This window comes from Cetorhinus maximus, chromosome 15, assembly GCF_964194155.1.
Source record: "Cetorhinus maximus chromosome 15, sCetMax3.hap1.1, whole genome shotgun sequence".
NCBI classification, from domain to species: Eukaryota; Metazoa; Chordata; class Chondrichthyes; order Lamniformes; family Cetorhinidae; genus Cetorhinus; species Cetorhinus maximus.
Window position 1 is genome coordinate 31,439,058 of NC_135893.1, and position 27,547 is coordinate 31,466,604.

General features: G+C 40.9%; 1 protein-coding gene across 1 annotated transcript; it reads left to right on the forward strand.

Moving 5' to 3' along the window:
• Positions 1-27,405, forward strand: srm (spermidine synthase). The gene is made up of 8 exons (XM_078558209.1): positions 1-242; positions 7,804-7,924; positions 18,716-18,808; positions 21,704-21,857; positions 23,194-23,277; positions 24,466-24,611; positions 26,070-26,192; positions 26,924-27,405. Exons 1-8 carry the CDS (start codon positions 112-114, stop codon positions 26,939-26,941), a joined length of 870 nt encoding a protein of 289 aa, XP_078414335.1. The 5' UTR covers positions 1-111; the 3' UTR covers positions 26,942-27,405.
• The last annotated feature ends 142 nt before the right edge of the window (positions 27,406-27,547 follow it).

Below are 27,547 nucleotides of genomic sequence, written 5' to 3' on the forward strand. Positions count from 1 at the left end.
TAAAGCTGGGCGGCGCGGTCCGCTAGGCCCCTTCATTCCTCATCTGGCCGCCTAGGGTGGGAGAGAGAGAGTGAGACGGAGAACCTGGCTCGCAAACACCGGCCAGCGGACATGGACACTATCAAGAGCGGCTGGTTCACGGAAACCTCCACCCTGTGGCCGGGCCAAGCCATGTCCCTGGAGGTGGATGAGGTCCTTTACAACCAGAAATCCCCCTTCCAAGATGTGGTTGTCTTCAAAAGGTCAGAAATTTCCAGCAGCTTCTGGAAAATTCATCAAAAATAACTAAAGTTTGTGAGTAAAAATGAACCTATTGGTGGAGGCCGTTATAACTGGGGTGGATGTGCAGCCCCCATTTGCCTGGGGTCGGGTCGGGTCAGGCCAGGCCTGATATCCAGATCAAATGTAGTCTTTTTTTACCCCTTGCTGTTTAAAGTGTAAGATTTATTTTCGTAGCAATTTGCTCATTTCTGCCCCCCCCCCCCCTCTCTTTAATTTGCTTTTTAATCTTTATTCTTGAAATGTGTTTGATTTTGCTCAATCTAACTCTCCCACTCCTCTACCATTTTCTGTATTACTCAATGAATTTTCTTTGCCACCACCTTCACTTGAAAGTCACTTGGTGGTCCTGCTTTGGGCATCAACCCCTCACTTGTCTGGGTGAGCGCATTGACCACAGCGCAATCGTATAGGGGACCAGTCAAGTTGGGGGAGTAGAAGGGAATAAAGAGGTGGTGGGGGACACTATGTTCAGGGGGATAGATTGTATTCTGCAGCTGAGAACATGAGACCCCAAGAGTGTGTTGCCTGTTCAGCGACAGGGTTAAGGACGTCTCCTTGGGACAGGAGAGGAACATGGAGTAGGAGGGGAAGGATCCAGTTGTCATGGTCCACCTAAGTATGAATAACAGATGGAAGAGGTAGAACTAGGAAAGAGGTTCTGCTGAGGGAGCCCAAACAGCTAGAGGTTGAATTAAAAAGCAGAATCACAATTTTGTCAATCACTGGATTACTACCAGACCCACAAGCAAGTTGGCATAGGTCAATAAGGTCTGAGAGTTGAATGTGTGGCTCATAGATAAGTGTGAGAGAAATGGGTTTTAATTAATGGGGCACTGGCACCACTACTGGAGAAAGAGGGAACTGTTCAGTTGGGATGGACTTCACCTGAATGAACAGTGCCCTGGTGAATCGAATAACTAGTGCTGTAGATGGGGTTTTAAACTGAATGGGGATAGGTTCAAGTGGTTTTGAAATTTAGGAATTTGAAGAGGATGGACAAGGCAAAAGTATGAGGTAGAGACATGGTAATCGTAACCAGAGTGTGTATGAGAGTCAAAACATGAGATGTCCAGCAAATGGGGTCAGAATAGGGAAAAATGGCAAGACAAAATTACAGGCTATTTATCTGAATGCATGCAGAATTCATAAGGTAAATTAATTAATGATGCAAATAGAAATAAGTGGGTATGATCTGATAGATATTACAACGATGTGCTTGCAAGGTGACCTTGCAAGGCTGGAAAGTGAATAGTCAGGTATACTTGACATTTGGAAAGATGGGCAGAAAAGAAAAGGAGGTGGTGTGGCTTTGGTATTAAAAGATGAGATCAATGCAGTTGTGAGAAATGAACTTTAATTGGAAGATCAAGATGTGGAATCAGTTTGGGTGGAAATAAGATATAGCAAGGGTATGAAGTCATAGGTGGGAGTGGTTTATAGGCTTGCTAACTGTGGCTATGCTGCAGATCAGAGTATAAATAAAGAAATAATGGGGTTTGTAAGAAAGATACTGCAATAATTCTAAGTGGCAAAAATTTTTCATGTTTTTATTGCTTCATGGGAAGTGGGCATCGCAGGCAAGGCCAGTATTTATTGTCCACTTCTAATTCATTTGCGAACCACTTTCTCGAGGGCAGTTCAGGATAGGCAACAAATACTGGCCTTGCCTGCGATGCCCCATCCCATGAAAGAATAATAAAAAATAGATTGAACAGATCTGATTGGCAAAAGTAGCCTTCGGAATATTCGAGATTATGTGCTGTGGAGCCAAGCAGGGAACACGCTGTTTTAAATCTGGCAACATGTAATGAGACAGGATTAGTTGATGATTCTATATTAAAATATCCTCTAGAGAAGAATGATCATAACATGAAAAATTCTCATTTACTTTGAGAAACTTGAGTCTGAAACTAGGGTCGTAAACTTGAATAAAGGCATGAAGGCAAAGTTGGCTAAAGTGGACTGGGAAAATAGGTTAAAAGGTAAGACTGTAGATAAGTAGTGGCAGACATTTAAGAAAATATTTCACGATTCTCGGCAAACAAAATCTTCAAGACTCTAACAATGATGAACCATCCATAGCTAAGAAAGGAAGTTAAGATGGTATCAAATCGGAAAAAAATGGCATACATATTATGAAGTTATCTGGTGGGCCAGAAGAGTTAAAGCCAACATTCATCTCTTGGAGGATGAGACTGGGGAATTAACAATGGAAAGCAAGGAAGCGGTAGAACCTTTGAACAAGCATTTTGTACCTGTCATCTTATTGCAGAAGGTTAGGAGGCACAAGAAAGTAATGTAAAACAACCAATATCACTTAAGAAAAACTATATGGGACTAAATGCTGACAAATTCCCTGAACTAGGTGGACTGCACCCTACAATCTTGAAAGAAGTGACTGAGACTGTGGATACATTGGTTGTGTCCTTCCAAAATTCAATTCCCAAGTGGATTGGAAAACTGCAAATGTAACGTCCCAATTTATGGAGAACAGGAAATTATAGGCCAGTTGGCCGAATATCTGTCATTGGGGAAATGCTGGGATCCATTATTAAAGATGTAGTAGCAGGACATTTAGAAAATCATAATACAATCAAGCGGAGTCAACAGCAGTCATTTGGCCCTGTGTCTTTGCTGTCCAATTGGTCCCAATCCCTTCTGATTTCCTATAGCCCTGCATTTTTTTTCCTTTTCAGGTATTTATCCAATTTGCTTACACCACTCTTTCAGGAGATGTATTCCAGAACATAACAAATTGCTGTGTAAATTTATTTTTCCTTCCTGTTGCATCTTGGTTCTTTTTCTAACTAACTAGAATTATAGATGGCCTGCTTCTCTGTGCTATTCTCTGGTACTCCTGGTTACTGACCCATCTGCCACTGGAAATAGTATCTCCTTATTTATGGTATCAAAGCCATTCATGATTTTGAACACCTCCATCAAATCTTGAAGAGCAACAACCCCAGTTTCTCTTCTGTCTCCACTTAAACTAAAGTTTTTCATAACCATGCTAGTACACCTGCATTGCGCCTCATTCTAGTACATCTCCTTTGTACCACCTTCAAGTCTTTGATATTAGTCCTAAAGTGTGATGCCCAGAATTAATCACAGTGCTGAAGCTGGGACCTGCCCATTGATTTTATAAAGATCTACCATAACTTCCTGCCGTTGTATTCTTCTATTTATAAAGCCAAGGATCCTGTATTCCTTTTTAACAGTCTTAACTTTTCCTCCCACCTTCAAAGGCTTGGTGTACATAAACCCCCAGGTCATTTTGTTCCTGCATTCCTTTAAAAAAAAAAGTAGTTTAGTTTATTTATTTATTGCCTCACCTCTGACCTCCTACCAAAATGAATCACAATCATTTCTGTGCTAAATTTCATCTGCCTGTGAATGCCCATTTCACAAGTTTCCGTCCTCCTGAAGTTTGTCAGTATTCTTCACACTGTTTACTACATTTCTGAATTTTGTTGTCAAACTTTTTGAAATTGACCCCTTTATATCCAGACCTGGGTCATTAAATATGTCTTTTTAATATGCAGTTAATCAAGCTGTCAATGTAGAGGAAGTGAGTGAGACTTGTGTCAGAGTGGCACTGATTGCAGTCCTATTTAAATTAAACAGTCCTAATTAAAATAAAGCAACAGTTGGGTTTACACTTTTAAGTCTTTATCTTCAAGTTTGTGCATATTTTATCCCATCTTAACATTAGCACCAGCAAGCCTTGTGAGCCCTCTTAGATTATTTGATCCTCAAGCTCTTCCCTTCTGCACAAACTCATTCAACCCTACATTGGTGGCAGAACCAGCCATACTCCCTACAACTCCTTCCCTAAGCCCCTCGTCCACTCTCGTCCAAACACCTTTGACCAGATGTTCAGTTGCTACACTCCATTTTCTAATGGTCATTCGATGTCAGCTTTTTAGTTTCCCCACCCCCATGTCAAGAGAATTATGATGAGTCATAATTATGATGAGTCTTATGATGCCTTTCTAAATTGAAAGGAGCCATATAAATACAAGGCATTGTTTACATACCCTCTGTCAGGAGGCAAAGCATTGGAATGTAAATTGCTGCTATCACTACTCCTGCACATCAAAGCCATTTTGCTTTCAACAATAAATGGCCTTTGCACAAAAATAATGGTTACTCCCTATCTCTCTCAGCCAGAGGCCTGATCACAGCAGGTAAATTGGTTTCTGGGTTATCAATGGGGAGGTACAAAAGCTGGTTTAAGATGTGGGAGAGTCCTGTGCCCTTCATTGCTGTGGCAGCTGCGACCTTCACCCAGGCCTATTGATGTATGTCTGAGTTGGACTCATTGAAAATGCAAGTCTGGGTCCTATGTATAGGATCCTATTTGCCATTTAAGGGGAGCACTGGACAGACAGGTGCAGTGCTTCCTTCACCCAGTATTGGCTGGTATCAACAGACTACCAGAGGGTTAAAAACAAAAAACTACTGCGGATGCTGGAAATCCAAAACAAAAACAGAATTACCTGGAAAAACTCAGCAGGTCTGGCAGCATCGGCGGAGAAGAAAAGAGTTGACGTTTCGAGTCCTCGTGACCCTTCAGCAGAACTGAGTAAAGTTAGGAGAGGGGTGAAATATAAGCTGGTTTAAGGTGGGGGGTGGGGTGGGGAGAGAGAAGTTGGGAGGGGTGGTGGTAGTAGGGACAAGCAAGCAGTGATAGGAGCAGATAATCAAAAGATGTCACAGACAAAGGAACAAAGATGTGTTAAAGGTGGTGATATTATCTAAGAGAATGTGCTAATTAAGAATGGATGGCAGGACACTCAAGGTACAGCTCTAGTGGGGGTGGGGTGGAAAGACTAACAGGGCATTACAATGAGTTACATTACAATGCCCTGTCAGTCTTTCCACCCCACCCCCACTAGAGCTGTACCTTGAGTGTCCTGCCATCCATTCTTAATTAGCACATTCTCTTAGATAATATCACCACCTTTAACACGTCTTTGTTCCTTTGTGACATCTTTTGATTATCTGCTCCTATCACTGCTTGCTTGTCCCTACTACCACCCCGCCCCCACCAACTTCTCTCCCCCCACCCCACCCCCCACCTTAAACCAGCTTATATTTCACCCCTCTCCTAACTTTACTCAGTTCTGCTGAAGGGTCATGAGGACTCGAAACTTCAACTCTTTTCTTCTCCGCCGATGCTGCCAGACCTGCTGAGTTTTTCCAGGTAATTCTGTTTTTGTTTTGGACTACCAGAGGGTGCTCATTTTATGCCTACGCACTCAGGTCAAATACTAAGGAGGCCCAACCCTGAAAACTGAATGCCAGCATTATCTGGCGGTTTTCCTCTTGGGGTGAGAGTTATCCCAGTGTTTTGTTTTAAATAAAAGCTTTATCTAAGCAAAGCACAATAATAATCTAGTCTTCATCTTGAAGGTGACCATTCTTCACTACAAAGATGGGATCCGTGGTATACAATGCTTAGTTTATAAAGGAGTCACCAGAGAGTAGCTTTATCAGAATATCTTTTTACATCACATTGCTCCTCCTTGTCCATTTCTAAAGCCACTTGTCTCACCTCCTGATAAGCAGATAAGGCACCTCTCCGAAAATGCACAAGCTAACGTTTGGCATCACAAATTCTCAGTTGCATACAAAGTCCATTTTGAAAGCTCCCAAAACTCACTGGAGGCCTTTGGTGTTTCCTCGGGTTAGAATTTTTAGTTGTCCTCTTGAAGTCAATCACTGTCCTCCTCACAGCTCAATATTTCCAAGTTATGCGTCACCATAAATTTTGAAGTCGTGACCTGTACACCTAAGTCTAGGTCATTATTAGATCAAGAAAAGCAGTGGTTCAGGATCAACCCCTGGAGCACCCCACTTATACCTTCCTCTGGTCTGAAAAACAACCATTCACAACTACTCTTGCTCAGCTAACTTCATATTTATTTACAAAATGCTTTGAGGATGTTGCCAGGAGTGGAGAATTTTAGTTATGAGGTAAGATTGAATTGGCTGTGGTTGTTTTCTTTGGAACAGAGGAGGCTAGGGGATATTTAATTGAGATGTATAAAATTGAGGGGCTTAAATAGAATGGATAAGAGCATAAACTAGAGCTTATCAATATCAGATAGTCACCAAGAAATCCAATAGGAAATTCATAAAAAAACATCTTCACCCAAAAAGTGGTAAGAATGTGGAACTCGCTACCACAGGGAATGCTTGAAGTGACTAGCAGAGATGCATTTAAGGGAAACCAGATGGAGAAGGGAATAGAAGGTTATGATTATCAATTTAGATGTCAAAATATAGGAGGAGGCTCAAGTGGAGCATAAACACCAGTATGGACAGGTTAGGCTGAATGGCCTATTTCCGTGCCATATATCCTATGTAAAACCCACTTCCCTTAGCAGAGAGGTCAATAATCATAGATTTAAAGTAATTGGTAAAAGGATTAGAGAAGAGTTAAGGAGTAATTTATTTCATCCAGGAATGCTAAGGCAAGTTGTAGTGCCCCATTTATTACAATGGTTAAAATTTATTTTAGGATGTACCTGGAAAGAAATCTTATCACCTTCCAGAAAAGTACTTGCTGATACTTTTCTGACTGTCTATCATTAAAGTACCAGGGTGTTAATAATAATGCATCACAAATTTAGATCATTGGTAAATTCCAAGGTTCCAGGGACTGTCCAAGGTTCCAGGGACTGAGCTTTGCAATGAGTTAGATCATGTTCAGCTCTATGAATCCAACCCACATTGGATTGGATCCACTTGCTCTGTTAACAGTCTGAAATTTGGTTTGTCTTGCCTCATCTTCACTTCTTGTGGACGTGAGCCTAACAAATAAATTACCCAATTTTGTAACTAGATGGGTAATGTCTCTGATCAGTGCTTCTTTCAAATGCTCTCTCTTGGTCCTTTTAAAAATAAAACAAAGAAATATTCAGTGCTCGAGGCCAAAGTTTAGGGTTTGCTCAGGAGGAAGCATAGCTGCACCAGCATAAAGACTTGCAGTTAGATAAATTATCATTTTAAGCAACAACTTATTTTTGTTGCCTTGATAGTGAATAATGCCACATTATTCCATGGTATTTCTGATTTTCTCCTCCGCCCTTCTGAACCAACTCTAGCTGGTTTCTGAAGTCTGTGGTACTATGCTGAAATGTCTGAGTAGTAGTGAGTGGAAGTGGTTGTAGCTGATCCCGAACTTAGCTGATGTTGAGTAGGAACCCTGACTTAATTCCTATAACCAACCACCACCTTCACCCAGGGGCACTGTGACAAATAGTGGCACTCCAACTGCTGCCTTGATTGAGATCCAACACAGACTTGCCATGTTCTCTTTGGTACCAAACTGGTGCTTTTACCCATTAGGCTTTTGGGGAGGTCTGTCCTTTTGTTTTGGTAAACCTGGCTAGTTTGAAAATAAAATAAAATGTCTTAATGGAATCTCAACTACAGTGTGACATTACTGTACAGGTTTAGATTAGAGTTTGAGGTGCACTGTTTGAAATAAACTTGTTCAATTTTTTGGTGCAGCAAAACCTATGGTAATGTCTTGGTGCTGGATGGTGTGATACAGTGCACTGAAAGGGATGAATTTGCATACCAAGAGATGATCGCAAATCTAACTCTTTGCAGCCATCCTAACCCTAAAAAGGTACAATTTAATTCATTTTACTTTTTAAGAATCTTTGGGAACAAAAACGTCATTGTTTGATTAGAAATTTAAATGTGTTGTTGGAATTCTGCCTTGCATCTAACCCATGTCATTTGGAATCAAGGAATGTTGTTACTAGCCAACTCTCAACATCACTACAAAACCAATTAACCAGTTATTTATCTCATTGCTGTTTGATTTTTTTTTGGTGCATGCAAACTGTTTACCTACATACCAGAAGTGACTGCATGCACTTTAGAGCTTCAATCAATTGATGTTAAAGATGGGCAAGATGATGCAATGAAAGAGCTGGCATTTATGTAGAGTAATGAAATGCTTCCATTTCAAAAGAAAATGGGTAACAGTTTACTTTTTTGGTACATGGTACCTTCTGTTTGGGGAGCAACCCCTTTCTCTAACTGCAGTGCTCTTTTCTAATAGTACATTCCCTGGTTCAAGTAATCTTTGGTCCAGTGTCTCTCTGTCCAGATGTTGATTTTAATATTATAGTGTACAGTAAATCATTTTTTGACTGATTACACCTTGAGCTGCAGTGTGACATTTTTCTGTCTTAAAGGTGCTATGTAAGTACGGGTTATCAAGAAACATAAGAAATAGGAGCAGGAGTAGGCCATTCAGCCCCTCAAGCCTGTCCCACCATTCAATAAGATGATGGCTGATCTGCCCCAGGCCTCAGCTCCTCATAACCCTGAACTCCCCGATATTTCAAAATCTACCTCCTCTTTAAATACTTTCTGTTATCTAGCCTCTACAACTCCTGAGATAGAGAATTCCAGACATTCACTACCCTATGAGAGAAGAAATTCCTTCACCTCTCAGTTTTAAATAAGTGTCCCCTTATTCTGTAACTAGTTCGAGATTCCCCCACTAGTGGAAACATCTTCTCAACATCTACCCTGTCAAGCCCCCTCATTCTTCTAAACTCTAATGAATAAAGGCCTAACCTGTTTAGCTGTTCTTGATAAGTCAACGCCTTCATCCCAGGAATCAGCATAGTGACTCTCTTTTGAACTGCCTCCAATGCCAGTATATCCTTTCTTAAATATGGAAACCAAAACTGTACACTCCAGGTGTGGCCTCACCAACACCCTGTATAGTTGTAACAAAAGATTTCCCTATTTTTAAACTCCAACCCCCTAGCAATACAGGCCAAAATTCCATTTGCTTTCTTAATTACTTGTTGCACCTGCATGCAAACCATTTGTGATACATGCATAAGAACATCCAGATCCCTCTGTGCTGCACTTTTTTTGGAGTCTCTCTCCATTTAAATAATAGTCTGCCTTTTGATTCTTCCTACTGAAGTGCATGACCTCACACTTGCCTACATTAAACTCCATCTGCCAAGTTTTTGCCCACTTACTCAGCCTGTCTATATCCCCTTGCAGATTCCTTATGCCCTCATCACATCATGCCCTCCCACCAAATTTCAGAAAATTTGGATGCATTACACTCTGGCCCCTCCTCCAAGTCATTAATATAGATAGTGAATAATTGAGACCTTAGGACTAATCCTTGTGGCACTCCACTAGTTAGGTCTTTCCAACCTGAAAAAGACCCATTAATCCGACTCTGCCGTCTGTGTTAACCAATCCTCAATCCATGTTAATACATTACCCCCAATACCGTGAACTCTTATCTTGTGCAGTAACCTTTTATGTGGGACCTTATCAATGCCTTCTAGAAATCCAAATACACTACATCTACCGGTTCCCCTTTATCAACCCTGCTTGTTATATCCTCAAAGAACTCTAGCAAATTTGTCAAATGTGATTTCCATTTCACAAAACCATGTTGGCCCTGTTTGATTGTGTTAGCCTTTTCTAAAACTGTCCTGCTATTTCTTCATTAATAATGGACTCTAGCATTTTCCCAACAACAGATGTTAGGCTGACTGGCCTATAGTTTCCTGCTTTTTGTCTCCTTCCCTTGAACAGGTGCATCACAGCGGTTTCCCAATCTGTTGGCACCCTCCTTGAACCCAGTGAGTTCTGGAATGTTTTGACCAATGGCTCCACTGTCTCTGCAGCCACTTCCTTTAAAACTCTTGTATGCAGGCCATCAGGTCCTGGTGACTTGTCTGCATTTAGTCCCATTAGTTTGTCAAATACTTTGTCCCTCATGATAGAAACTGTTACAAGATCTTTCCTCCCATTAGCTCTTTGCTTATCTGATATCTTTGGGATGTTTATAGTGTCCTCTACCATGAAGACTGATGCAAAATATTGGTTTAAATTATCTGGCATTTCCCTGTTCCCTGTTATCAATTCTCCAGTCACATCCTCCAAGGGTCCCACACACTTTAGCTACTCTCTTTTTTATATACCTGTAGAAGCTCTTGCTGTTTGTCTTTTTAATATTTCTTGCCAATTTACCTTCATGATCAGTTTCTCCCTCTTTATTAGCTTTTTAGTCATTTGCTGTTGGTTCCTTTAAAAAAAAAATTCCCAATCCTCTGGCTTACCACTAGTTTTCGCCACTTTGTATGCCTTAGTTTTTGATTGGATACTCTCCTTGACCATATTTGTTAACCATGGGTAGTTCATCCTTCTCATCGAGTCCTTCTTTTTGACTGGGATAAATTTTTGTTGAGTGTTATGAAATATCTGCTTAAATGTCTGCCACTGCTCATCCATTGACCTTCCCCTTAGTCTATTTTCCCAGCCTGCTTTAGGCAACTCTTGCACCTCTGTAATCACCCTTATTTAAGTTGAGGACACTGAGACCTGAGTTGCTCGCCCTCAAACTGAATTTGAAATTCTGCCATGTTGTGATCGCTACCCCTAGAGGATCCTTAACTACGATATGCTTAGGCCTTTAGTCAGCATATAAGTCGACCCCTACCCTCCCTTTTCTGCTAAGAAATTATACTTTCCTGAGTAGTCGGCCTCAATTTTTCACCTCCAAAATATGTTTTGAGTAGTTTCAAGGATCAAGTAGACAATGCATGCCATGTTGCAAAGAAGGTACGCAGAAGACACACACGCACCCAGAACAGACTACTCATGATGAACAATGAATGGAAATAGGTCCCCTGACAAATAGAATGAAGTACAAAACTGATTTCAAGCTAAAAGTTGTAACATTTGCTAACTTGTCAAATAACTGTGCAATGAGGGAGTTAGGTGTTATTGAAAAACCTGGTGTGAGAATACATGAAGACAGAATCTACCCTGAAGAAGATACCAAGACCAAATGTGCCATGCGAACAGGGACCAGCCTCTGCCTAATCTTGAAGCATGTATCGGAATGGGTCCTGAAATCATCAGAATGCTTTTCGTTACCAGAAATGCAGTGCGTATATAATGCACTTAGGTGGGCCAGATCAAATGCTGAGTCCAGCAAAGATTTCTGAGCACAGTTAGTTGGTGTAGCTGCTTTATGGAACAAACATATTTAGTGTTGTGGGAGATTGCTCAGACTACCAAAAGACTTTGATGCCAAAATGGCCAGTTTTCGGCAATTATCAGACAGCAGCAAAAACATGAGTGCCCATTATATCACATTGGCAACATAGATGAAATGCCCATGAATTTTGATATGCTCAGCAGCTGAATTGTGGAGTGGGAAGATTCGAACAGTTCTAGCGAAAACATCAGGATGTGAGAAGACTAGATTCACTAGCGGAATGAAATTAAAGCCTGTGGTAATTTTCAAAAGCAAAACCATGCCAAAAGTCAAGTTCCTTGCAGGAGTTTTTGTGCATGTCCATGACAGTGGTTGGATGAATGAGGATGGAGTGAAGTTGTAAATTGATAATGTGTGGAAATAGACAAAGAATGCAGCTTGTTAATGTGGTGATGTGGGATCTGAAATGCCCCAATGAGATCAAGAGGCACCTGCAAAGAAATATATCCAATTTGTAGTTGTATCAAAGGATTTAATGTCCATAGTTCCATCTTGGATGTGTGCCCCCAACAAGCTGTTCAAGGATCACGTTTGTGTGGATAGTTGGAGAAAAAAACCTTCAATGACTGGAAATGTGCATGCTGCCCCGTTTGATAGTGTGTGCTTTCATCATCAAATTATAGGATGCTATTCATACGCAAACTGCATTGGACCTTTGAATTAGATATTCTGGTTTTTTTTTAATAAATAGAGAGGAAGATGATTTGTTGTCGAGGAATGATTCTGAAACTGAATGCCGCGTCTGACCCAGAGTGCAATCTTTACGATGAGACCAAAGAGTGTCTCGGAATGAATTTGATTAACTCTCTTTGCATCAGGTGGTGAAGACTCTGAATTTGATGGTTTTCAAACCTCCTTGATTGTGGTATGTTTGTAGAATTAATTACAGTCAAGTCCTGCCATTCACAGCGCCCCCATTGCAAATTTGTTTACCTGTGCGGAGGTGTTCATACACCCAATTGTGGTTTGCAGCCCTAAATCTTCACCTGTGATTTAACATTTAAAACTTCTCACTTAAACATACAATGGTCTCGAAATAAATAAAAGACTGAACTTAGAGGCCATAAAAAAACGATCCTTCCATGTTGTCTTCCCCACTGTTAGGCAACCTTTCTTGTGGAAACGTTGGATTTTATTTTCTGAAGTTCCTTGTTCCTTTTTCAACTCAGGAACTCTTCCTGCTTCCTTTTGAAATCTCACTGGCCAATCAAGGTTAATTTCCCTCAGCCAATTTCGACCTAGAAGGCTTAGTCCTCTGCCTTCTAATAGCATCACTGGTAGTTGTGCTGTTTGGTGTCTATAGTAAACATGTACCCGGGTGATACCTTTGCCTGGATTTCTTTACTTGTGTACATTTTCACCTTGGCAGAGGTTTGTTCCAAATTTAATTGTTGAGCACCTTTATTCAAATATCTGAGTGTTCTCCTACTACAGTGGTAGAAGCACCAGTGTCTACTTCCATTTTAAGGGTTTACCATTCACTTGCAATGTGACAGTAATTGGCTCTGTCTTGCCAACTTTCACATTGAATAAGGAATAAATGTCAGAGTTGGTTGTTTCTGGCTGTTCCACACTATATACTTCATAAGCTTCCAGGCAACAAACGAAGTCCAGTTTTAATCTCGCTTTGCAATGTTTCAATATGTGCCCACTTTTGTGACAAAAATAACACTCCATTTCTTTTAAATTGTCAGTTGTTAGGAGTACGATTGTTTCCATGTCGATAAAAATAAGTTTTCGAATTTGCTGCTAAGCTGTTTCCTCAAAATTTTCAGTTAGTGGGGGCTGTTTCCCGCTTCGTGGCGGAGTCCTGGCTTTTTGTGCCACTTTCGGCTGACCGTTCCCACCCAACTAGGAAAACAGCGTCATTTTGTGCAACTTGCATCACCTGTGCATCCCTTAGTGCTTTCCATCACAAGCACTATTTCTAACGCTTTTTTAAACTCAAGATCCACTTCAGCCAGCAATCTTCGCTGAATAGCATCCTCTTGCATGCCACAGATCAAACAATCCCTGAGCATATCATTCAGGGCTTTATTGAAATCACAATATTCCGTTAGTTGTTTTAATTTCACCACGTAGGAAGCAATGGTTTCCTCCAGGGCTCTATTCTGTGAATTGAACCTAAACCGCTGCATTGTGACTGAGGGCTTGGGTTGAAAATGTTGCTTAATGAGGTCTACCAATTCATTGAAGGTCTTTCAATCAGGGGCACTGGGGGCTGTCAAGCTTCAAATTAAACTGTAGGTTTTGCTCCCACAAATACTCGGGAGAATCGCTCTCCTTTTTTTCTTCCCCATGATTTCACTGGCTTGAAAGTAGAATGCAAGACATTCTATATATTGAGACCAGTCATCTGTGGCTGGTTCAAAGGGATCGATTCTGCCAAACTATGGCATCTCGATGAGTACATCTTCCCTCCTTCCTTTTTAATTATCTTAGATAGTACGGTCCCTCGCCCAGCAATTGTGACAAAATCTGATCCCATCCTCATTGCCAGTTTGTTAGAGTTGGTTTTCAGGGCAACTTTTCTTGGTGGAAACATTGAACTTTACTTACAAGACAGCAGCCGCTCCGTGTTTGCATCAAACTCTAACTAAAGAAGAACTCTTTCCTAGAGGTTCCCTGTGCTGCTAACTCATTGGTTTACACAGATCGTGATCTTACAACACAGGATTATTCTTAAAGCTACAGTCCTATGTTTATCAAAACTATAATTACTACAGCCATGTAGAAAGTGCACACTGCACATGTGCCATCTCTAACTGCACGTGGTATGTTGTGACTTACAGGATACAGTAATTCCCGACCAGTATTTTGCAGTCCAGGTACAGTACAGCACTTTGCTAAAAGTGAGTGAGTTAGAGACAAGCAGAAAACATCCCAGGGAAGTGATGACACTTGGACAAAAGGTCACAACTTTAGACTGAGAAATAGTGCAAGTGCTACCATGTTGGCCAGGTCTTTGAATCCACAATTGGGTACATTAGGCAGTCTGTAGAAAAAATAAGGGACAGTGTTAGTGTTTCTGGTGGTCATACTGTCAGGTTAACTTTTGGGAGCAGGAGAGATCCACACTTGGAGGAAACAGAGAAGTTAATCAACATGTGGATAGAGCACTAACATCAAAGGAGGACTCCAATTAATGGTCCAATCCTTCAAAATCAAGCACTTGAATTGCACCAGCACATAAAGTAGTAAAAAGGGTAGTGCTGGTGTCACCAGTGATGATGGTGGTGCAGAAGATGCCTCTCCTTCAACTTCCAAAGGATTCTCAGCCAGCACAGGATGGTTCGATCGCATTAAAAAGCGTTTTGGGCTGCATAATGTGAAGTTGGTGGGGAAGCTGCTTCAGCTGACCCTGCAGCTCCAGGAGAGTGTCTCAAGCACTGCAGGAATACACAGAGGCTACCAGGCAGAGCAGGTCTTCAATACAGATGAAACTAGTCTCTTCTGGAAGAAGATGTCAAGTAGGACCTACATTTCAAAAGAAGAAAAGACAGCCCCTGATTTCAAAGTAGCAAAGGACAGACTGGCACATTGGCTTTAAATGTAAACCAATGCTGGTTTATAGGTCAAAACCCTTGAGCTTTTAAAGAGAGAAGTAAATCTCATCTGTCAATCTTTGGAAGGCTAACAGCAATGCCTGGGTTACAGCAGTAGTATTTGAAGACTGGTTTGCCAATTGCTTTCTGCCAGAGATCAGGACTTATCTGAGGGAAAAGAACCTGTCTTTCAAGGCCCGACTAATCCTCGATTAATGCACCTGGGCGTCCACACACTCGCCGAGAACCATCCAGATGTTGGCATTTTCTTTTTAACCCCTAAATACAACTTCACTTATCCAACCAATGGACCAGGGGTCATTGTCTCATTCAAGGCTCACTACACCTGATGAAGTTTCAGCCACATCCTTCATCTTCTGGAAGCAAACCCTTCAAACACAGCCTGTGATTATTGGAAGGAATTCAACATCCTCATAGCAGTAGGCATAGTTAAGGGCTCAAGGGATGAAGTTAGAGCTTCAACCATAAGTGCCTGCTGGAAAAAAAGTTTTGACCTGAGGTTGTGAATGATTTCACAGGGTTCCCCAATGTGGACGTTGAAGTGGCCAGGATTGTTGACCTGGCATAACAAATTGGAGGGGAGGGATTTGAAGGCCTGACCACAGATGAAGTGGATGAGCTGCTTCGATCTCATCAAGAGGAACTTTCTATGGAAGAATTGGTTGAATTGATTAAATGAAATTAAACTAAATGAGCAGGAAAAGGAGCCTAAGAAGGCTCTGTTCACAACCAAGATGATGGCAGATCTCAAGATCGGCTGAAAATTTGTAAATACAGATAACAGACTATGATACAAGCATGGAAAGAAGCATTCTTTCATCGAGCGATTGACACTGCTATTGCTCCTTGCTGAAAACTTTACAAAATTGTAAAACAAAAGGTGAGGCAGTCAATAACATTTTTTTTTCCCATCCACATCAACGTCTGCATCAGCCACCTCACCCATTCCCTCTAACTCCACTCTTAAGTCCATTACCTGTACTGTAAGGTAAATATTATTTGTAATATTCTGTAATTGACAAGTTTTGCACTGTTCTTTGTTCCTACATTGCCTAAAAATTCCTGCAGCAACATTGTCTTGAATTTACTAAAAAAACATAGTTTATTTGCCTTTTTTCCTTTAAGAATGTCAAATTTATCTAATTCAGTAAAGTGTGTTCACCATTCGCTATTTCACCCTTCGAGATTCTGTGGGAATGTAACCCTTGCGAAGGACGAGACTTTACTGTAATTCAATAAAATGTGTTCCGTTGATTTAATTTGAATTTCCAGTGTTTTTGTTTCACGTTTCAAAACAGTGACCAGCTTCAACACCCAGTGGTTCACTTTTTATACTTTGGATATAAGTCGACCCCCATTTTATTCCTCCTATGCTGTAACAAATTCTGTTGTAAGGAAGGTATAAACAGGTTTTATACTATGTAGAAAATACCAAACTAAAAAGCTTTTTAAAAAGGCAGCAGTTTCTAAACAGTCTTTGGAAATGGCAAGGTCTCTTCGTTCAGTCTGCCTTGTTGACAATCGTAAGCTGGTAGGATGGCGTGTTGTGCACCCCCTTATCTATCCACTGAAGTCCGAGTGTATTAATCCTTACCCTGACCCTATGAAGGAGTACCTTTCTCTGTTTGTTTAATGCATTGTATCTAAACTGTTGCTACTTAATAAGCTACCTTAAAATTACTTACAAATAGTTGACCGCCTTGGGTATCTGTGGCCCCAAATCCAAAAATCTTACACTGTAGGGAAATGCTATAGCCTGTCTCTACACAGTAAAAAAAAACCCACAAACCGCAATGAGATAAATGACCTAATAAATTACTTTAGTGTTGTTGGTTGAGGGTTAAATTTTGGACCGGGGACACACAACACCCTTCATATCATGGGATCTTCTGCATTTTTAAAAGAAATTCATTCATGGGATGTGGGCATCACTGGCTAGGCCAGCATTTATTGCCCATCCCTAATTGCCCTTGAAGGTTGTGTTGAGCTGCCTTCTTCAACCATTGTAGTCCATATGGTGTAGGTATAGCACCTTAGGGAGGGAGTTCCAGGATTTTCACCCAGTGACAGTGAAAATCGGTGATATATCTCCAAGTCAGGATGGTGAGTCGCTTGGAGGGGAACTTCCAGGTGGTGGTGTTCCCGTGTGTCTGTCCTTGTCCTTCTAGATGGTTGTGGGTTTGAAAGGTGCTGCCTCAGAGCCTTGGTGAGTTCCTGCAGTGCATCTTGTAGATAGTATGCACTGTGTGTTGGTGGTGGAGGGAGTGAATGTTTGTGGGTGGGTGCCAATCAAGCTGGCTTGCTTAGTCCTGGATGGTGTCAAGCAGCTTGTGTTGTGGGAGCTGCACTCATCCAGGCAAGTGGAGAGTATTCCATCACACTCCAGATTTGTGTCTTGTAGATGGCAGGCAGGCTTTGGGGAGTCAGGAGGTGAGTTACTCGCTGCAGGATTCCTAGCCTGTGACCTGCTATTGTAGCCACAGTATTTATATGGCTAGTCCAGTCCAGTTTCTGGTCAGTAGTAACCCCCACGATGTTGATGGTGGGTGATTCAGTGATGGTAATACCATTGAATTGTCAAGGGGTGATGGTTGGATTCTCTCTTGTTGGAGATGGCCATCGCCTGTCAAGAATGTGTGGCAAGAATGTTACTTGCCACTTGTCAGCCCAAGCCTGGATATTGTCCAGGTCTTGTTGCATTTGGACATGGACTGCCTCAGTATCTGAGAAGTTGCATAAGTTGCTGAACATTGTGCAATCATCAGTGAACATCCCCGTTTCTAACCTTTATGATGGAAGGAAGGTCATTGATGTAGCAGCTGAAGATGGTTGGGTTGAGGAACCCCTGCAGTGATACCCTGGAACTAAGATGATTGACTTTCAACAATCACAATCAACTTCCTTTGTACTAGGTATGGCTCCAGCTAGTAGAGAGTTTTCCCCCAGATTCCCATTGACTCCAGTTTTGCTCAGGCACCTTGATACCACATGGTCAAATGCTGCCTTGATGACAAGGGCAGTCGCTCTCTCCTCGTTTGAGCCAAAGCCTTAATGAGGTCAGGAGCTGAGCGGCCCTCGTGGAACCCTAACTGAGCATCATTGTGCAGGTTATTGCCAAGTAAGTGCTGTTTGATGGCATTGTTGGTAACCCTTCCATCACTTGACTGATGGGGTGGTAATTGGCTGGAATGCATTTGTCCTGATTTTTGTGTACAGGACATACCAGGGCAATTTTCTACGTTGTTGGGTAGATGCCAGTGTTATAGCTGCATTTGAACAGCTTGGCTAGGAGTGCGACAAGCTCTGGAGCACAAGTCTTCAGTACTATTGCCAGAATGTTGTCAGGACCCATAGCTTTTGCAGTATCCAGTGTCTTCAGCTGTTACTTGATATCATGTGGAGTGAATCAAATTGGCTGAAGGCTGGCATCTGTGATGCTGGGGATCTTCGGAGGAGGCTGAGATGGTATCCACCTTGGAGGTCAAGCAGGCCCTCCATTTGATGTTTTATCCAAAAGAGGGCACCCCAATTAGTGCAGCACTCCCTCACTGTTTTGTACAGCATGGATTATGTTCTCAAATCCTTGAATGGGGCTTGAACCTATGACTTTGACTCAGTTGAGGTTGCAACCACTAAGCCAAGATGTTATGTAGGCAACAGAGCAGCCAATTTCTGACATAGCAATTTACTGAAATTGCTGTTGAGTATAAATTCTTGACAGCAAAGGGAATTTGTTGTGGAAATGTGTGCTGAATTAAAATATAACTTCTGATTTTTTTTTCTGTCTCAATTTTAGGTACTTATCATTGGAGGTGGTGATGGTGGTGTTCTCCGAGAAGTGGTCAAACATTCTGCTGTGGAGTCTGTAGCACAGTGTGAAATCGATGAGGTATGAAAATACAAGTTGATTAAACAAGGAACTTGCATTCTTCTGCTTTACAAGTTTTGGGTCTGTTTACTCTGCAGAGACCTAGGAATTACATGGCCTGGTTTTGTGCTGTAGAATATTTGGCCTAGTTGATCCATGCTGGTGTTTGTGCTGTATAAAATCTTCCTCCCATCTCTCTTCTAAACCAATCAGCATATCCTCCTACTCCTTTCTCTTTTGTGTGCTGATATAATTTTCCCCTTGAATGTATCTATGCTGTTTACCTCAACTACTTCCTGTGGTAGCAAATTGCAAATTCTTATCACTGAGTAAACATGTACATTAAGGGAAGAATATTGTGCTCGTTGGGCGGGTGAACGCCTGACCTGAACGAGCGTAAAATGACATGCGATGATGTCCGGCGAATGGCCCGACGTCATCGCCCATTCTTGTGGTATTTCGGTTGGTGGGTGCGTGAGATAGTCACGTGAGGGGACATGTTATTAACATTTTTAAATTCTTTACTTTTTATTTTCAAAATTCTTCAGCTCCCTGAGGCAGCTCTATGCCTTGGAGTTTTTACTGCGCGCACTCCCGTGCATGTGAACACTTTCGTGCTCGCACTCCTCCTGCCCCCACCTTGGCAGTGCTGCAGCGTGCATTTTACGCTGACTGGCTGTTAATTGGCCAGCCAGCGTAAAATCCATGTTGGGGCCCAATCGCAGTCGGCTTTGTGACTGCTCTCAGGCCCGCCCACCACACTCGCCTGACGAGGGCAAAATTCTGCCCTAAGCCTTTCTTAACATTGCAATTGCGTTCCTAAAAAGTGCAACTTTAAATGAAATAACATAAGTGAATTAGATTTTCCCATTGGTTATGTAAAAGCTGTAGTTAGGTTCTGTAGCGCCTTTCTCATCAGAAAAAAAATCAAAACATAACTTGTAAGTTAAAATACTTTGCTAAGTTTCTATATTTGCAAATGTAATAGCTTTTAAAATGAAATGAATTTAAAAATATGAAAGAAATATATCGCCTCTTTCTATGTTACTGCAGCTTGCCACCCCTCCTGCTCCCCTATCCTCCGTTCTCCACTGAGCATGTAAGCTGCTTCCTGCTCCCGAGGGCTTGCGAGAACAGAAAGAGCAGCTTCAGTGAGAGGGAGGGTTGGCAGCGACTGGGAGGGTTGGGGAGGGGGAAGGTTGGTAGTGACTGGGAAGGTCAGTAGCAGGAGAAGCTGCTCCAAAATGATGTCACGTGACCCCATGTCAGACATGGCGCGAAACGACATCAGAATGAAACTCACGATGCTAAACGCGAATATGGGCCCTATTAACTGACCGACTTTAAAGTGGAACGACTTAAAATCAAGACCTACTGTATCTCTCCTCGCACTTTTTTTATTTGGTGACTCTTGTCTTTATGGCCCCTAGCTTTGGTCTCCCAAAAAGTGGAAATAGCTTCTTTGTCCATCTTATCATAATATAATGGTCGCATTGGTAGGATGGGAGTAGTAAAAAAAAAAATGATGTTGAAACTACAATTATTCTACTTGATTCCTTCTTGCCCTGTGACTCTCGGTTGGGGTTTAAAATCTGCTACTAGTCTGAGTCGGGTGACTGTAGGGCAGAGTTCACTGCCAGTAATATCAGTTTCAAATTGCAGACTGTGCCAGGTTGAGAAATGTGCATTGTCTGCTTTGTCAAAACCTTAATGTACTTCTGTTTCATTGTATAAAATACCCAGGAGATTCAGTGGACCCCCAAGTAGATTTGTAATTCAACTTAGCATCACACTGGCCCAAGCAACGCGTTCCCTGTGATGGAACAGTTCAAGTGGAATTTAGCCCCTAGTTATCCGGGGACATTTTAATGAATTTGAAAGGATGATTACAAGAGCAAAGCACTCTAGTTTGTATTTAAAATTAACATTCATGGCTGCATAGCTTAAATTGTAATTTTTCAGCAGACTTATAAACAAAAAGTGTATGACTTATATTCCTCATGAAATGACCATGATCCACTTGCTACTCATGACATCTGGTCCACCTGCTTTTGGATTTAAATCTTAAGGAGACAGATTGATGGAACACAACATTTGTTGAACATTGTTTGAATTCATTTTTATGATGTAAGAAAGCATTTTTTGTATTTTAATACTTAACATTATTTTTTCTCCACTGCTATGTTAGTCTAATTTATTTGTGTGAAGACTGAATAGGGAAGGTGCTACATTCATTATATTTGGTAGAATAAAGAAGACGATAGCAACATAGATATTGTACATAGGGTATAAATTATCTCAGGCTGGAATTGCACATTTCATCAACTTGGTCAGTTCTGTCACGTGAACTGAGGAGGTTTATCAGAACAGGATGTGACAAATGCATGTTGCACAGAATATAGTTTTACAGGGCCTATCCTATGAATCCTCCTTTTTATTTTCTAATTAATTTCTGTGAAGGATGAACTGCTTTGAATGGAAGTCCCTACTTTAGATCTGACATTTTAATTTGACAGTTCATTTTCTAATATGCCAAGCTGTTCTTTAATATTCAGTTCCTAACTTACTGTAGATTCTATATTTAAATTATTTTTGTGGTCATCAAGGTGAGGGTAAATTTAAATTTTTCCCATTTCAAGCATCTAGTGTTGACATCAGGTATTCCCAGATTGGTTAAAGTGATACCAGCCTCAGTTGTGCTTCACATTAGACCTTTTCATAAACAGAGGATATTCATCCCATCAAACCTGATCCCAGAGGTGACAGGCCAGTGCCTGACCAATCCAGTTCTTCACCCTGTCTTGCTCTTTATTTCCCCGTTGTGACATAATGGTGCAAGCCGTATAGATCATTACGTGAACACATTAACACAGTGGTGCACACCTGAGTAATTTGCATTTTTTTTTTACTCTTTAGGATGTAATAAAGGTTTCTAAACAGTACCTTCCTGGTATGGCAGTGGGTTTCTCGAGCCCCAAGCTGAAACTCCATGTTGGTGATGGCTTTGAGTTCATGAAAGAGAACCAGGATGCATTTGATGTAATTATCACTGATTCCTCAGATCCAGTAGGTACGAATTCTGCTGAAGAGTTCAGTTGGTAATGAGTGATGGTAACTGGCTACTGGACTCTTACAACTGTCTTTTGAAAACATCTCCACCTAGTCATCTACTGTAGTCTTAAGTGCTAGATCTAAAGGATAAATGAACATTTCTTAATGACAAGAATAGTTGGTCATGAAATGTTCCTCTTATAAGATATTTATTGTACTGTCAATCTCATATGCTCCTAAAGCTGTGCCTCATTGACTTGTTGATTGAAAGAAAGCTACAATTTTATATAGCACCCGATTACAAACCTTGCATATTTGGATAGTAAACAATTTGGAAAGGTAGATTCAGAAGTTACTTCAAACAAAACTATAAGAACTAAAACATGAGAAGTAGTAAAATTAAATTTGGACTGATGCCAGGCTGTTGTTCAGAAGTGATCAGTATATGAAATAGATTTCTGGGTTGTGGAGTGCTGAAAGCCTCATCATTCAAAAACAGTTGTTGCTATGATGGGGAGACTGTTGGATCCTCCTACAGGTTGAGCTAAGATGGGTCAAATGGCCTTTGCTGAATTTAGTGAATGTAGTGCCAGGCAAGTCTCTGGTTCTGATCGACCAACAGCATTTTCAAACTGAACAGTATTTTGCAAATTCCTGCTTTTAACCCTTTGGGCATAATCAACATTTTGTTAACTTATTGTACCAGAGCATTTGTAAATCAATATTCTGAACTAAATGAAGCTGGTTTTATATTGCACTAATGCACTTATGCAACAGTTCCTGAGACTGTTGGCTTTTTTTTAGCAGGTCTTTCAGGCTGATTGGCCTTGCCAATTCCTAACTGTTCTGCATTTGCCTTATAGCTATTCTGCAAGACCTGGTCTTCAGGGACTGGTAGTACTCACATGTGAGTCATGTAAAAGCTGCTTAAGACAAGGGTAAAACACTTGGGGTTACTGATCTTTGACTGGTGGATCATGTAAATATAAAAAACACAGGTGGTGATTCTATGTGGAAAACTGCTTGTGTCGCAGCTGCTATAACTTCACATGTTATCAGGACGAGTGAATTGCGTTTGTGGCCATAATTTATTTTCCATAACTTACACACACGGCCTGTTAATTTGACCATCCAGCAAATTGATTACCAGAATTGTAACCAAAGGGAAGAAATCCAAAACATCAACTGTATAAATGTGAAGTGGATGAGTTTTTTTCACTACTTCTACATTTGTACAATCCATCCTGCTAATAATTTAATATTATTCCCTCTTGTTTGCACCCTTTACCACTCTTTGGTACCTCACTGCTGTTCTCCTCCTTGTTTCTGCTGCCCTCCTTCTGTCTGATACCAAGGACCCGCTGAGAGCCTATTTCAAGAGTCTTACTACCAGCTGATGAAGAATGCTCTGCGTGATGATGGGATCCTTGGTGCACAAGGTAGGCAGTGTTTTCTCTTCTACCCCCAAAAATATTTGTACACTGAGAAGATTCTGCTATTTATAATGTCTAGGATCTCATATATGCTTTATTAACACTTTCTCAATTTGCTCTGCTACCTTCAAAAATTAGTGTACACATACTCCCAGTTCCCCTTCTCCTTCACCCCTTTTAGAATTTTATCCTCTGATTTGTATTGCCTCTCCTGGTTCTTCCTATCAAAATGTTTCACTTCACACTTCTCTGCATTACATTTGCATTTGCCACATGTCTACACATTAAAAAAACACAATCAATGGAGAAATTTTTAATAGACTAATTACCCCTTTAACAGCTTCAAGATAGAGTTTCTCCACTAGCAATAAAGTACTAGTTTTTTCATAATATATTCACCCTATTTCATAATCTCCTCAACCTTTTCTACATGTCTGTCCCTTATGCAGAGTGTAAACTGAACCACCTGTCTGATCACTTTTCAATGTTTTGAAAACACCAGTGTCATTTCCAATTCCCAATTTTGACATCTCTTGGGTATCCTGCCAACACTTTTTTAAACTCTAATGTTGAGGTTTTCAGACAAATGCCATACATCTGTAATACAATTAATAAAATGTTACAACTGCAGTGGTGCATGTGCTACAAGATAAGAAAACTTTGCATGTCTGTTTCTTATAGTCCTCACCATGAAACAAACTGGTTTCTTCCATCAAAGAAAGAATGCTGCCTATTTAAATCAAGGAAATGAGCCAAATCGATCTCTTGAGCAAAGGCACTATCTGGACTCTTACATGGGTCTGGAAAAAAGCAATTCAAATTTTGTTATAAGCCTCAAAGATGTTAGGCATTTGTAATTTTTAGCGTTTGCTTTAGAAGTGAAGTTTAGGGTAACCTACTATTCAGTGAGTTAATGAGCCATTCAAATTGGGAAAGTTCCAAGTTTGATCTGATCGCTAATCTTTGGTTGAGGCCTCAGTGATCCAGAACTAATAAGGGGGAAAATGCCAAACTGGATTACTGCTTTTAATCTGCTTCATGCTTATTTGAAGTATAGCCAGACGTCTGACATATCCCAGCTAAAAATTGAAGGGATAAAGTTGGAGCAGAAAAAGGTTTTACAAGTTGAGACCATATTTTTTTAAAAGCCAGAAACCTGGACTTTTCTTGCTGATCTAACTGTGATTTCTGCAGGTGAATGTCAGTGGCTGCACCTCGAACTCATAAAGGAGATGCGGAGGTTCTGTAAATCCTTGTTTCCTGTAGTTGAATATGCGTACAGCACAATCCCCACGTACCCCAGTGGACAGATCGGCTTTATGTTGTGCAGTAAAAATCCTGTGAGTCAAGTGCCCTTCTGTTAAGTTTGGGTTCACTGTGTTAAATTCTAGGTTGTTCTATCTGCTGTCAGCAAGCAGGCAGTGTGTGAAGTGAATAATAAAAACAGAAAATGCTGAAATAACTCGCAGGTCATGCAGATTCTGTGGAAAGAAATCAAGTAAATGTTCCAGGCCAATGACCTTGCATCAGAATTGGAAAAAGTTAGAGATGAAAGTAAGTGACAGGGAAAGGGTGGAAGATAGGAGAGATTAAATAACAAAGGATGATGTTGCAAGGCAAAAGTACAAGGTAATGGGACAAGGAAAGAAACAAAAGATGGGTCTAGAGGAGCTGCAAATGACAACAATTGAATCATTTTTAGGAACTGCCCGTTTGAAATTGGTGAATTGAATCCGGAAGGCTGTAAAGTTCCTATTTTGAAAGATGTAGTGATTTCCTTGAGCTTTCACCTGAGCTTCATTGGAACAGGTGTAGGAGGCCAAGGACAGATCAGAGTGGGATGAAGAATTGAAATGACAAACAACCTAGATTGGGGAACACCTCCAATCTGCAAGCATGACCCCAGGCATCGTTAATCTCTCCTGCCTTCCATCCTATCACAGACTTTCCGTTTGATTTTTGTCATCTCCCCCCCAACAGCCTCTGCTTACATAAATCCTGTTATACCTCTAATTTTTGCTAGTTCAGATAAAAGGTCCTCAATCTGAAACTGTAACATGGTTTCTTGCTTCACAGATGTGGCCTATCTTCCAATATTTTTGCTTTTATTCCTGGATTTCCAGCATTCGCAACACTTTGTTTTAGTGCAGTTGATAAGTTCAGAGATTCTGTGTTCGTTAAATGTGAGCTAAGAATGGCCAGTTATTCCTGACATGCAGGTGTTCCGCTATCTCTAAACGCTATTGGTATTAAAGAGCTGGCACTAGCTTGTCTTACTGAGAATAAAAACAGATCGAGCTGGCCACTGCACCTTCACAAATTGTCTCAAAAAGTATTTTCAGGGCACAGTTTCAGTGAGGGTCCAGATTTCCATTGGGACTGCTCATCAGTAGGTTTTACATTTTATTATCTCTCTGGTTTTTGACATTGTTGGCCTGTGCAGACTACATGTTCAGTCCTCCAGTGTAAATGGATGAATTTGGCATTAAGAAAACCTGCAACCTTGGAAATGAAACAGAATGTTTGTTTGACAAGTCAACATGCAGCCAGTCAACTGCATGTTTCACAGTGAAGGTTGTTAACTGTGTAAAGTTGCACTTTACAGACATTCAAAATAATTTACGTGCACATTGGTGCTTGGATAGATCACCATGCAAAGTGGCATTGAATGCATTCAGTTTTGAGCAATTATTTCCTGGAAGCAATGCACATGCACTTTATGCAGTCACCCTTCTTGTTGTAAAATCTTTGACGGGTTTATTGTTAGTGAAAACTTACTGGTTGGATTATCTTTATAGGAAACTAGTTTTCGTGAGCCTGTGAGACAACTGTCAGCAGAAGAAGTGGACAGAATGCAACTGAAATACTACAATGCCGATATGCATCGGGCAGCATTTGTTCTGCCAGAGTTTGCCCGAAAGGTATTCTGATATGATCAGCTTAATTCTGCCAAGCTTGGACGTTTAGAATGATTTGGTTTTAACATATTTTCTTTTTCCTTCCATGGTATAGGTGCTTGCCTCACCCCCTACTGCTGCTGAAACCCTTATCAATGCTCAGCAAGTTCTTCTGTCTGCAATATTAAACTCTCTATTCTAGCTTGTGCCTGCTGTTCTTTCACCCCAGCCCTCCCTTGCTGAGATGGTGATTTAAATTGAGATTGTAGCCTGTTCTTTGGTTCAGGTGGGAGTAAAAAATCCCATGACTGAAGACCAAGCAGACTTTCTGATTGGTCACTTGTCTGTCTTGACGTTTGCCGAATATTGTGGTGTTTTACCACAACAAGTTCTGCCACTCGTGTGTGAATTGCAATGGCATTTCAACATATGAAAATATTGTCAGGTCACTATTTAACAATGACTCAACCAATTCCGTTACAAATATCTACTCATTTTGGAAATTGTGATTCCATCAGTTTTTCAAACAGAATGTGATCAAAATGGAAATATCTTTGCAAAGAAACTGCTATCTGTTATAATCAACTATGTCATTTGTGTAACGACTTTTCTTGCATGAAATTCCTGAAATTTTACTGTAGTTTCAGGGTCACATTCTGCAAGCCTAATCCTTCTTTGACTTTGACTTTACTGTTTTCTGAAAATGTGAGTTCTTGCAGTAGAAACAATTTTTTTTCCCCCTTCTTATCTTGCAGGCACTTAATGATGCATAAAACCAATTCCATTGCTCTGTTCGCTGCCTTCAATGCTGGAAGAAGTTTTTACAAATTCTGTCATCGGTTTATAATGGACCTGTAATGTACCATACTGCAAATTAACCCTTTCTTGTCTTCAAAGAGGAAACTTGCCATTCGACGCCTCAGGAGGTCAGGAAATAGCAGCTCTTGGTGTGAATAAAAGACCACATTTCTTTAACTTTTAAAGAAAGTCACGGCCTTGTGATTTCCTCCTGGATTGTTCGGTGATCGCTGATTCTTGTGGAGTTGGTCAGGTGTGCAGCGGACCTCTAGACCTTGTAAGGTCAGCTGACTAACAATAACCTCGATTTATAGACACTGCACGTGGCTGACAGCGTGGACCGCTGAGGCCTTAATCCATGATGGTCCCAGACTGGAAAGGGTTAAGAATTTTAAAGAAAATACTAATAAAAATGCAACCAGATCATGTTTGGAACTTGAACTTGTGTGAAAACTTTCGACATCAAGTACTTTCAAACTGAGGCAATAAGGAACACACAAACCCCAATTGATTTATGTTCAAACAGCATGCTTAATCTTTCAAGTATGATGCTCTCAGTAGGATTCATTACAATTGTGTTG

Coding starts and splice junctions, on each gene's coding strand:
- srm (XM_078558209.1), top strand. CDS start 112: ATGGACACTATCAAGAGCGGCTGGTTCACGGAAACCTCCACCCTGTGG. Junction 243..7,803: donor GATGTGGTTGTCTTCAAAAG/GTCAGAAATTTC, acceptor TTTTTGGTGCAG/CAAAACCTATGGTAATGTCT. Junction 23,278..24,465: donor TGGGATCCTTGGTGCACAAG/GTAGGCAGTGTT, acceptor TGATTTCTGCAG/GTGAATGTCAGTGGCTGCAC.